Below are 13551 nucleotides of genomic sequence, written 5' to 3'. Positions count from 1 at the left end.
AAGTGGTGGACCCAGCACCGATCCTTGTGGCACTCCACTGGTCACAGGCCTCCAGTCTAAAAGGCAACCCTCCACTATCACTTGGTCTTCTACCTTCAAGCCAGTTCTGTATCCAAATTGCTAGTTCTCCCTGTATTCCATGACATCTAACTTTGCTCACCAGTCTCCCATGAAGAACCTTGTTGAACGCCTTACTGAAATCCATATAAATCACATCTACCACTCTGCCCTCATCAATCCTTTTTGTTACTTCTTCAAAAAAACTTGATCAAGTTCATGAGACATGATTTCCCATGCTCAAAGCCATGCTGACTATCCCTAATCAGTCCTTTCCTTTCCAAATACATGTACATCTTGTTACTCAGGATTTCTTCCAACAACTTGCCCACCACCAACATCAGGCTCACCAGTCTATAGTCCCCTGGCTTGTCCTTACCACCTATCTTAAATAGTGGCATCATGTTAGCCAACCTCCAGTCTTCCGAAACCTCACCTGTGACTATCAATGATACAAATATCTCAGTAAGAGACCCAGCAATCACTTCCCTAGCTTCCCAGTATACACCTGATTAGGTCCTGGGGATTTATCCATTTTTATGCATTTCACGACATCCAGCACCTCCTCCTCTGTTATATCGATATTTTTTCAAGATGTCACCATCTATTTCCTCACATTCTATATCTTCCATGTCCTTCTCCACAGTAAACACTGATGCAAAATACTCATTTAGTATCCCCCCCCCCCCCCCCCCCCCCCATCTCCTGCAGCTCCACACATAGGCTGCCTTGCTGATTTTTGAGGGGTCCTATTCTCTCCCTAGTTACCCTTTTGTCCTTAATGTATTTATAAGATCCCTTTGGATCTCCTTAACTCTTTTTGCCAAAATTATCTCATGTCCACTTTTTAACCTCCTGATTTCCCTACCGCCTTTGTATTCTTCTAAGGATTTACCCGATCTCTCCTGTCTATACTTGTCAAAAGCTTCCTCATTTTTCTTAATCAAAATCTCAATTTCTCTAGTTATCCAGCATTCCCTACACCTACCAGCCTTTCCTTTCACCCTAAGGGCTGAACTCCCAGAGTGTATGATATCTCATGAACTGCATTTGAAGTATAAGGTAAGATAATTAGTTGCAATCCACAACAAAACCATGAGCATCTCTTTCCCATAAAGAGACTGAATTGGTTGCATATAACTAAAGGGTTATCACCTTGTATAGTGGGACAAGGTAGGGAGGTAAGCCTGCATGAATTACCACAGACAGAATTTATGCTGTGCCATTAGCATCATTCTGCATCGCACTTGAGCCTTCTAGTCCATAGATTGTTTTTTTATTATTCATTTAAAAGATGAGGGCTTCACTGGTAAGCCAGCATTTATTGCCCAGCCCAGAGGACAATTAAGAATCAATCACATTGCTGTGGTGGGTCTGGAGTCACATGTAGTCTATACCAGAAAAAGATGACAGTTCCTTTCCCAAAGGACATTAGTGATCCAGATGGATTTTTCCAACAATCAACAATGGTTTTATTGACGTCAGTTAAGCTCTAAGTGCTAGGTTTTTAAACATTGAAGTGAAATTCCACCATCTGCAGTGGCAGGATTCGAGCCCACATCCCCAGAACATTACCTGCTTTGCTGGTTTAACAGGCAAGTGATAATACCATCAACCATCACCTCCCCTCACCCTTGTGACTAATGGATGAAGCATCTGACTTTTGTGTGATTCATGATGTAAATAGAAGATTGCAGTTTGTGGTCTCCAGCCATATTGATACATAGTAACTGTTGTGTAAGAAATACAGCAAGCAATTTGTACAAAGCAATGTCTTACAATTGTGATAATGCCCAAATAACCTGTTTTGGGAGGTTATTTGAAGAGGAAATATTGCCAAGATGCAAGGAATAATTCCATTGCTGTTCCTCAAAATACTGCCGTGGATTCTTTTTTATCTGCCTGAAAGTGTAAGTTGAAGAGCTTTCACAAATCCACCTGACAAAGTAGACAGAGCTTTTTGGCTTAAAATCTTATCCAAATGATGACATTTGAGCTGACATGCCATCAGGACTACACAGTCAGCCCAGATTTTTATTTTGAAATCTCTCAAGTGGGAGCTGAGCCCAACATCATCTGACTCAGAAGCACAAATGCTACAAACTGAACCATGACTAACACCACACAGTGAGATGAAGCTGCACCTGTCCAGAAAAATAAAGAATATTCCATCATACTTCTGGACTGTGCTATGGAGATAATGGAAAGACTTTGGAGAGGGAAACGTTTGGTCACTCACCATAGAAAGCCCAGCCCCTAAATAGTTCTTCCAGCTGCAGTACTTGTGTGGTGTATCCAATTAATTTTGATGGTATTCAATTCAAAAATAATAATGCCTTGGAATGAAAACAAGATGTGGTTATGTTTTCTTTTGTTGGTAATGATCCTTGCTTGGTACTCAAGTGTTTGTTGTAATTTATTAGCCCAAACCTGCATATTATAGGTCTTGCTGCACATGGACGTGGATTGCTTCATTACTTGAGGAGTTGCCAATGGAACTGAAAACTGTGCAATCAGTAGCAAACATCTCCACTTCTGAACTTATGATAAAGGGAAGGTCATGGATGGAGCAGCTAAGATAAGCTACTTCACAAGCCTGGCAAATTGCTGCCTGGCATATTGCTTAGTCTTGCAGTTGAGATGTTGGATCTCTGATAGTTGCAGCAATCTTCCTTATGGTTGTATGATTTTAGCCAATAAGGCTTTTCTACAATTTTCAATTAATTAAATTCTACTAGAGCGACAGTCACCACATTAGTCAAATGTTGCCATAATGTCAAGGTCAAATCTCACCTCTTCTCTGGAAATTAATTCTTTTATCTGGAGCTATAATGAAGTCTGAATTTGAGTGACCCTTGTTTGGAACCCAAACTGAGTTTCTGTGAATGGGTTCTTCATGAGCTCTTTGGTATATTCCATTACTTTGCTGTTGACTGAGTGCAGACTGATGATGCAAAATAAATGGCAGCATCAGTGGGAAGAAAGCAGAGTTAATGCTTTGTATCTAGTGATTCATCATCAGAACAGATGCAATTGTTCTACCTTTGTGGATAGGACATACTTAGCAATTTTCCATTTTGTGGAGTGGATGTCAGAGTGAAAGTGCACAGAAGAATGTTCAGTCCATCATGCTATTGGCAATTTGAAAGACCGATCAACTTAGTAATGCTAACTTGCCCTTTTTAATGACACCTGCACATATTTCCCCTTTCCCCTATATAACATTTAATCTGTTTGAAAATTACCATTGTACCTACTACTAACAGCTTTCAGAGAGTGCATTGCAGTGTGTAAATATTTGCCCTCATGTTACGTCTGTTGTTCTCTTGCTAATCCTTCTGTCAAAATACACAACTATTCCTTATTTACAAAGTAGTTACACAACAGGTGAGCATTTGGCCCAAAGGTTCTCATTAGTTTCTGAGCCCATCATGATTTAAATACCTCTGTCAAACCTCACTTAATCTCCACTACTCAAAGTGAACAAAGCAGATTCTCCAGTCTTTTCACAGAACTGATCACATGGTAATATTCTTGTAAACCTTTTCTGCAGTCCTTCCAAAGCCTTGAGATCTTTGCTGAAGTGTGGTTCCTGGAAATAGCCATGATACTCTGTCTGCAACTAATCATTTTTTATAGAGATCCAGTATCTTTGTGAAAGGAAACCATTTAACAAATGCATCCATATGTTTTTGCAGCAAGGATCGCTGAAGGCATTATCTCCTATGTCAACAAAAGTTCCACTTCTGTTCAAGTATTTTGGAACCTTTCCTCTAAGGCAAATGGATATGTTCGATATTATACAGTTCACTACAGGAATACTTCCGGTGTTTTTACACAGGTGCAATATTTTCTGACTTCATGTGCAGTGATATTTGTGTTAGGCAGTAGCTGATAACAAGGAGAGATTTGCGGGTTCCAAGGAACAATAGGCTAGAATTTACTCTTGACAAGTAAATGAACATGCAATTTGATAAGACATTCCTTTGCCTTTTAGCAGAGCTTTAAACCATATGAAATAAATGGGTTACATATTTGTTCAACGACAGACAAAATGTATCTGACATTCATTTGTCAGTGTAAAACATTATAATTTACAGCTTTATGAAACATGCTGATGTTTTGTTATATTGGTTTCTTAAAAATAATCAAAATTAAATTGTAGTAACTGCATATTTAAAAAATGAACTTTATTGAATATTTGGAAATAACTGAGATCAAATCAAGGAACTGAATTTGTTGAAAGAAGACTGCATCTTAATTAGCTAATTGTCCGTGCTATACAATAAAATATACCTGCAACAAATTGTTCAATGTTATTTTCCAGAATATAACAGATATTGATCAAACAAGTGTTGGTGAAAATGCAAATGTGACAATACTTTTGATTAATTTGGCCAAATTCAGCCACTATGAAACTTGGATGACTGCCTCTAATATGTTGGGAGATGAAATTCAGACAAGTGAACTGATCAATGTATACACTGATGAAGATGGTAAGTTTGATTCAATGCAGAATTAATGTGTTAAAGTTAAAAATATTAATCAAGACATAGCGACAGAAATATTATTTAGCTTATCATAGACTATCAATTAGTGCTGTATGACTCTATGACTCTATATGTCATTAAAGAGTGATCAACTAGTTTGTGGATAACAGGGTTGCACCATGCAGCAGAACAGTTTTGTTAAGAAATACACACTTACAAATGCAAGCAATCTCTCAGCAAGCTTTGACTTTATTAATTGCTTTTATATTTGACTGTAGCAACTGTGCAAGGTCAACATTTATTGAACATTCCTAATTGAACTGGAGAAATCTGCTTTCTTGAATTTCTACAGTTCATGTGGTATAAGTACACTATACTATGGTTTTTGAAAGTGCATTCCAAGATATTGACCTGTCAGTAATGGAATGGCAATGCATTCCCAAGTCATGATGTTGCACTTGTGGTTTACAATGTGCTGTTCAAAGAGCCTTAGCAAGTTGCTGCGGTCCATCTTGTAGATGGTACACATGGCCACCACAATGTGTTGGTGCTGAAGGGAGTAATTGCTTAACATGGCAGATAGGCTGCTGACCGAGTAGATGTTTGGTTCTGAATTATGAAGAGTGTTTGAGTGGTATTCATCCAGGCAAGTGGGGAGAATTCTGTTACATTCCTGACTTGTGTCTAATAGATGGCTTTGGACAGGATATGAGTACTCACTGAAACATTATGTAGATCATCTAACTCAGCTTTAGTCAATGGTAATTCCCAGGATGTTGATATTATAGACTTCAGTGATAATAATTCCATTGAACATTGTGCAGGATATAATGTTTCTCACTACTTATCACCCTAAGCTGAAATATTGATCAGGTCTTACTGCATGTGGGCACAAAAAGCTTCAATATCTGAGGAGTTGAAAAATATTCAAGCATCAGCAAACATCCCCATTTCTGACCTTATATTGGAAAGAAGGCATTAATGAATCAGATAACGAGGGGCTGGACACTACCTTGAGGAACCCTGGGGCTCAGATAATTGGCCTTCAAGAAAGACAACTGTTTTCCTTTGTGCTAGGTCTGACTCAAACCAGTGTGTAGTTTTCCAAATGATTTCAATTTTGCCAGGATCCTTGATGCTACACACTGTGAAATGCTGTTTTAGTGTTGTGTGTATTCACTTATATCACCTCTGGAATTCAGCTCGTTTGTCCGTGTTGAGATCAAGGCTGAAGTCAGATTTGGAGTTGAGAGCAGCCCTGACAGGACCTAAGCTGAGCACTGATGAACAGATTGCTGAGTAAATCCTTTGTGATACTTGATACCTTCTTTCACTTTTTCGATTCCGAAGAGTTGACTGTTGGGCAGTAATTGGCCAGATTAGATTTATTCTGTTCTTTGTGGACAAGATGAAGCTGAGTAATTTTCTACCTTATCAGGTAAATGCCTTGGTTAGGGCCACAACTAGTTCCAGAGCATAAATATTCACCCATAGCCAGGATGTTTTCAGGCCCAATAGACTTCAATGTGTTGAGCTTGAACAGTAGCTCGATATGGTGACTGATTTGATATTCCTTATGTCCATTTTCCTGTAACCCTACTACGACTCAATTATCTCAGCCTTAAATATACACAAGGGCTCTGCCCCCATAGCTGTGCTTGGCACAAAGTTCCAAAAACTCACATCCCTCCTTCTTACCTCAGGCTTAAATTGGCACCTTTATTATGAGTCTATGCCCTCAGGAGCTAGACCTTCCCATGAGCAGAAACATCCTCTCAGTATTTACCCTGTGAAGCCCCTGAAGAATCCAATATGTTTCAATCTTTCTTTCTCCTAAATTCTGGTGAGTAGGGTCCCAACCTGTTTAGCCATTGCTCAGAAGACAATCCTTCCACACCAGGGATTATCCTAGTGAACCTTCTCTGAATTGCCCCCAATGATAAGATATAAATAAGGGAATCAGAACTGCTCACAGTCTTCCTGATGTGGTCTCACCAGAACCTTGTACTGTTGTAGTAAGACTTCCCTGCGCTTATACTCCAACTCTCTTGAAATAAAGAGTCCATTAGCATTCCTGATCCCCTTTCTGTGTTTCATGCACAAGTATCTCCAAGACTCTCTATGTTTTTTTCTCCATTTAAATAATGTTCTGTTCTTTTGCTCTCCCTTCCAAAATGAACAATTTCATACTTTTCCACATTACACTCCATTTGGCAACGTTTTGACCATCTACCTAACCCATCAATATCTCTCTGCTAACTGTTTGTAGCCCCTTCGTAACTTGACTATCTGCCTTTAATTTTGCTCGATATGCTCTGACATTGCCCTTTAATAATGCCAGCATGGTCCAGTAGGTTCTCCCCCCACTACACTGTGTAGGCCATGGTGGTCAACGCTAGCATCTGTTCCCTGCTTGTATCCTTCCATTACCTCCTTGTTGTCTACCCTCCTTATACCTTGACTTCCATCACCATCATGGTATCCACCTCAAAACATGCCTCTGCTCACCAACCCCTGCAGCCTTACTTGCCCCCTCCCCTTATCACTGAACCACACTTTTGCTCTCCATTCCCCTCTCAGCGGTTAATGTATGGACCCCAAAGGTTGATTACTTTCCAGCCCAATGATCAATTTTGATGGGCAGCTCCAGGAAAGAACTAACTAGATTCTGGACCACTGTCCTTGCAGTTCCAATACAGCACTGATCGTGGTCCAAAAACATTCCCCCCTCCCTCCCCCCCACCCCGCCACCGTCTATAGCTGGATGTATCCCCTGACAGTGAATGCCCCAGTCGGACAACTGGCTGTGGTCCAGCCCCTGGGCTGTGTCCAGACTCTGCCCATTATTGACAGTACCAGGACCCCAGGAGTGACAGTATCCCCTGTTGACTTAACCAATGATGACCACACCTGTATTCTGAGACAGGACCATTTGATTGAAAAGTATGCAGTGTGTTTGCCATGCAGACAGCTGGTACTTGCTGTAGATGAGAGATTGGCATCTCACTATGGCATACGACAAGATATCCACCCCCCAAACTGATTATTGTTTGCAAGCCTGGCAAGCAGCCTGGCTCTGTTCCTGTATAGAGCAGCAATCAGTACAGCAGTGGTGTGAGCCACTGGACTCTGGCTGAAGCACTAAAAGGTATGGCACAGCAAGGCAAGGCAAAGCAGGAATGTTGTTACCATTCAGCGAGGTGCAAAGTAAGTGAGCACTAAGAGAGCAAGCAAGCAGCTCTGAAATGCAGCTTGGCTCAATCTGTGAACTGAGTGCTTGTCCCAGTACATGAAGAACCCTTGGCAGCACATTTCAATGCTAGTTGCCAGTCCACCCTGACGTGCAGCTTTAACGTGTAGGAGTATCCTGTAAGTGAATTGGACAGGTACCATGGCGATGCTGAGAGGCTGGCAGTTGGAAGGTGCCAGCATCTGTGGACATATGGTGCATGTGCAGGCCTGAGACACGGCCGCTGGGTGTCCAAAATGGTGACTTCCAAGAGCAAGCAGCAAACTGAAGTTGCCAGGTACTCGCTCTGACTTTCATGTTGGGGATGGATTGTCAACATGTAATTTCCTTACAGCGAGTGGCAGAACAAAAACCTGCATATTAATGAGGCTTGTTGTTAATAAGTCTGTTAACAAAGAATAATCTCCTGTAATAGTTAACTCACCACACTGAGTGAGAATCGCTTCTTGATGTCAGAAATCTGTTTGAAAATGCACTGGATTGCTCCTAATGTCAATAAAGGTTTTGCTGTATGTCTCACCATAGCCCCACGTTGTTCAGGCATTAAGATTCTGCTGTATGCATGTAATGAACATTAGCACACAGAAAAGTTGAATGCTTATGCTTTTCATGATTGATTTGAACTTCTTTTTCAGTACCATCAACTCCTCCACAAGACTTGATGATAGCCAACTATACAGCAGATTCTGTCTTGGTTAGGTGGAAACCTAGTCCTATGCCAAATGGTATTGTGCAGTTCTACAGTTTTAAGATAATTGACAACACAAGAGAAAGCACATATTTTATGGTATGCCCTTCAAGTCTTGTTTCACCAGTTTACCACATCATGTTAAGTATGGCTCATGATTAGTTGGATGATATTGTTTAAGATATATAAAATTAGCGTTTCTGTTTTGACATTTGTAAGCAACACTTCACTGTTGATGTTAAGTTGTCAACTTGTTTTGCATCTGTTTTTGATTCTTGTGAATCACACTGACACATAATAGAAATTACATTGGCTTGTTGATTTGATGAAAACAGATCCCATGAAATGCTTACAGAAATATCTCCTGGGCTCACATTGAAATGCAGAAGAAATCAAGGTGTAGATAATTAGCAATGAATGCAAATAATTGATTTGATTTTCCTCTCAAATGATTTACCGAGATGCTAAAAATATTACTTGTATCCACAACATAGCCACAGATTATTCAAACATACAGTATAAATCAAAATTCTGAAGTATGCATATAAATCTAAACATCCTTAAAATCTCATGATTTCTTTTATATTTCAAGAATACGACAGCATTATATCATGAAGCATCCCTCACTGGCTTTGAAACATTGCACGAATATCAAATCAGTGTGTCGGCTTTTACCAAAGTGGGAAATGGAGATCAATTTAGTAACATAGTCATTTTCAAAATAAATGAATCAGGTTTGTTGAGCTCTGCTGATATTTTTTGACAGCTATTTTAAGTTCAAGGATAATATTTCTTTATAATCAAGCTTTTCTGCTATTTCCAAACTCTGTAATTATTAGATATTGCTCCTAAGTTCTGAATCGTAAGCAACATAATAGCCATGACTTGCCCTTTAATTTGTATGATTTGTACACATTCCTCAGAACTGAATAATTGACATGCTATATTTCATCAGGGAAACCGTTCAAATAAACTGTTCTCTAAGGAAATTTTTTTATCAGATTGGCGATTAACAAATTTCAGGTGCAGATCTCAAATAGCCTATATCAGAACTTTACACTAGGAGGAAAATACAGCTACTGTGTGAACATGAGGAAGTACTCAGCTTTCAATCACCTCTCTGCTGAAATTATAGGACAGCACTAATTAGAAGTGGCAGAGATAGAAAGAGAAATTCTAAACAGAGGGATAATTCTTATGTGCTAAATAAAAGGATGAAGAAACAAAGACATTCAGAGCAGTGGCGAATTTCACTGGCATCATGGCTTCCAAGATGGTGGCTGTGGCGGCAGGGAGGGCAACATTTGACTCCTCAGCGTGGGCTTCGGCCACTCGTGGGCTTACGCGGTAGGTCCAACCATGTCCCTGCTGCTCCATCGTTGTCTTTCCAGCTCAGTCATGTTTTTGTTTTTTGGTTGCCTTGGAACCTCCTCTTGCAAGAGTATGGGCCATCTTGGGTGGTGGCGGCGGCGTTGTCATCAGACAATGAGCTAGGACACCCTGTCAGTCGATAACCATGGTCGGAGGAGGTGTGTGAGCCATGCAGCATGATCGTCTCCAGCTCACAGGGCAGACACCGAAGCGATGATGCCAATGGCAAGAGAGCACATTTCCAGGAGCCCCCGGGGATGATGTCAGAGCAGAGAGGGTGAAGGCTATGGAGAGGCAAAGATGAACTTTTGAACCTGTTTCAGTTTTAGAAAAATGAATTTATTCAGTATTTGACTATTTATACAATTTATTCAGTAATTTATTTTTTAATGCAAGATGGCGCTGGAGCATGGTGACATGAGGTACTTTTCACGATACCTATGTACAAGTGACAATATTAAATAAATAAATTTTAAAATGGTGCCAGGTCTAGCTCGAGAACTGTTTTACTCAATAATGCTACATTAGTCAGTGACCACTTGGCATGGTAATCAGAACAGTCCAAATGTATGCATCCTAGATCTGTCATGATGGTTGAGCGTTTGCTGGAGCACCTGTCTTTCCTTGCTATCCAGTAAAGTACAGCTTCAGCACCTGTGATCACTTTTTTAATTTCTGTATGTAGAGTTGAAGGTCCCAGTCATAAAAAATAGCTATTCTTACAAAACCATAGCCCACAATTAAGTAAGGAGTTGCTTTTTGTAACACAGAGGTTCTTTTCATATTGGACTTCCTACTTCAACAACTTTGATAATGACATGACCAATTCTGTTAGCAAACTTCTGACAGCATTACAGACAGCAAGAGTCCCATGCCATAGGAATTAAATTTTTTTCAGAACCTAATTATCTCATATGGACTTCAATTTAAGTATGTCCAAAAATGTGCAGGTTAGGTGAATTGGCCATGCTAAATTGCCCGTAGTGTTAGGTAAAGGGGTAAATGTAGGGGAATGGGTCTGGGTGGGTTGCTCTTCGGAGGGTCGGTGTGGACTTGTTGGGCTGAAGGGCCTGTTTCCACACTGTATGTAATCTAATCTAATCTAATCATGTTTATAAACCTCACACTTTTCCACAGTGGAGAACACATTAACCTGATAGTCACCACTCCTAATTTGATGATAAATTGGGGTGAGTTGCTTGTTTCCAAAGTTTAAGCTACTCACCCTGCCCTCTTCCTGCTCAATGGTGTGGAATGTGAGGTAGGGGCAGTATTAAAGTTGAGCCTTCTTCTTTAACTGTTCCCATTTCTCTGTCAGTCATGTGACTATGATTACATGTGTAGGTCCTGGTTATACCTATCTGTTTTTGAGGTATATGGATCTTTCTTTGTTTCAGTCCTCTTGGGCCCCCTCCCACAACTCTCTTTCGAGTATAGTGATGGATGGAATCATTGGTGCTGCTTGCTGCTCTTTTTCGGAATTGGAAAAATCAATCAATTTGCTTCCAACTTCCATCCATTCTCAGCTTCACATAGCACATATCTGATTTTTCCCTTTACCTCCTTTACTTCACCTTTGCCATTTTTGGGGAGAAGCTGTCCACCAATTTCCAGTGCAAACCCATCAACTCCACACTTACTTTGACTGCACCTGCACATTCTCTGCTTCCTGCAGGAAGTCTAATTATTTCTCATAGTTTCTCTGCCCCTGTCACATCTGTTCTGAATTGACTTCCTTTTTCCTCAACTGAAGACTCTCCCACCAACTGTGGTTGACAGTATCTTCAGCCGCATCAGAGCTGCCCTCACCCCTTTTCCTCCCATCCACAACAACTATCAGGCTATCCTTCTCCTCACTATTCATCCCACCAGTCTCTGGATTTAAAGAGTTGTAGTCTGCCATTTCCAGCATGACTTCCTACATAATACCAACACCAAAAACATCTTCCCCTCCTCTCCCTTCTCAACATTCTGCAGGGAACATTTCCTCTCCTCCTTCACACCTAACAGTTTCTCACTCCTCCATCGCGCTTTCTATTAATTCCAGATAGTTAACACTTGGCCTTTTATCTCTTCCTTTCTCACTGTAAAAAGCCTCAAATGTACCTTCTAGATGAAACAGACATTTAGTCGTATTTCTTTCAGCTCCGTCTGTAAGAATGACCCCAATCTCCCAGTTGCTTGCAATCCTGCTCTTGTGCTTACATTTCCATCCCAGGTCTGTTGAAATGTTCCAGTTAAGTTGATGCAAACTAGAAGTACAGCACATTATTTTCTGCATATGTCCATTACAGCCTTCAGAACACAACACTGACTTCAACAACCTCACAGCATGAACACTATCTCCGTTTTGATTCTACTCCCACACCTACCTCTCCCCCCAGCCCTGTATCTTGTTTCTATGGGTTTGCTCTTAACAAAGCCAATTTATTTTTGACTATTCACATTCATCATTAACCCTACTTTGCTCATAGATTCCCTTTTACTACCATATAGCATTACATTTGACTTTTGCTCCACTTGTATTTTTTCTTCCTTTGACAACAGGATAAAAGAAAATATGTTTCAACCCAATTCAGTTCCAAAAGAAGAATCATTGAACTCAAAAAGTTAACTCTGGTCCTCTCTGCACAGATGCTGCCAGAGCTGTTGCTTTTCTCCAGCACTTTCTGTCTTTATTCAAAATTGAGCCAATATATCCTTGTTATATCTGTTTGGCTGGTACTTCATAAGTCTACGACAGGCAGAGAGTTTCAATCTCAATGCTCAGAGAAAAGGAAAGGCTGCTCACTCACATTTACTGCAGTTAGAATTCCAACAATATGCTTCTTGAAAATAGACAAGATATAGAAATCAACTTTAAGAAATGGAAAATAGTTGCTTCTGTTTGGTTTCTTAATACATTGCTGTCTTGTTATGTTCAATGATGTTTACTCTGCTGTATAGTTCCAGATACTATCCAAAATCTTCAATGCAATGCATCAAGTTGGCATTCGGTCATTATTAAGTGGGATCCTCCATTAAAATCGGATACAATGATCACTTATTATGCACTTATATTTGAAAATGATGTTCAAAACGTTGCTGACAAAGATCGTGTACATACTTTTAGTGAGCTGCAATCAAATACTTCCTATCAGTTCAGTGTAATGGCTGTTAACTCAGTGGGCCAAGGAGAAAGCAAAAACTGTACTGTCACTACATTATCAGAAGCAGGTATTTATTTCAGCATATTTGGTCTACCATGAAAATGTCCAGAATATTGTAATTGATAGATATTTAGTTTGCAGCAAGATATGCTTTATTATAATTTTATTTTGTAGGAAATAGAATGATTTAAGGAAAATAATTCAAAATGGTTGAACTTTGCAGAGTACGATTGCAATTCATTAGTAAACTTGTGAAATTGTAGAATGTAAAGAAATAATTTATTTTTGTATTATTGGGGTTTTGCTAATGTATAAGAATATGTTCTGACTGTGAATGTAGTTAGCAATGGTTAGGCATTCCTTATTGTTGTTCCCAGGTAAAAGTAGGTGTGTGAGCTTTTTTTGAAGGTAGCAGCAGGTGACTAAAGGACTGATGGTCATTAACATCATCCCATTTGTCATCACACAACTATATCTTCATAAGCAAAATATATTTTCAGTGACTCCTCGTCTCACTTTCTCAGATATGCAGTATCTGACTCCTGA

The 13551-nt window shown here is 39.9% G+C and overlaps 1 protein-coding gene across 1 annotated transcript in view; it reads left to right on the top strand.

Annotated features, from left to right (window-relative positions):
* The window catches only part of ptprq (protein tyrosine phosphatase receptor type Q), a 206953-nt gene that overhangs the window by 109109 nt on the left and 84293 nt on the right, over positions 1-13551 (top strand). Inside the window, exons 35-39 of the mRNA XM_087997157.1 lie at positions 3756-3898; positions 4385-4553; positions 8433-8584; positions 9078-9219; positions 12803-13072. Of these exons, the coding sequence (XP_087853283.1) occupies positions 3756-3898; positions 4385-4553; positions 8433-8584; positions 9078-9219; positions 12803-13072 (876 nt within the window). The remainder of the gene's footprint in view (positions 1-3755; positions 3899-4384; positions 4554-8432; positions 8585-9077; positions 9220-12802; positions 13073-13551) is intronic.

The sequence above is a fragment of the Chiloscyllium plagiosum genome, unplaced genomic scaffold (genome assembly GCF_037043375.1).
Source record: "Chiloscyllium plagiosum isolate Xiang-an unplaced genomic scaffold, Cpla_swu_hap1 HiC_scaffold_19, whole genome shotgun sequence".
Classification (NCBI taxonomy): domain Eukaryota; kingdom Metazoa; phylum Chordata; class Chondrichthyes; order Orectolobiformes; family Hemiscylliidae; genus Chiloscyllium; species Chiloscyllium plagiosum.
The sequence above is the reverse complement of the archived record's forward strand: the minus strand, read 5'-3'. Positions and strand labels throughout refer to the sequence as shown.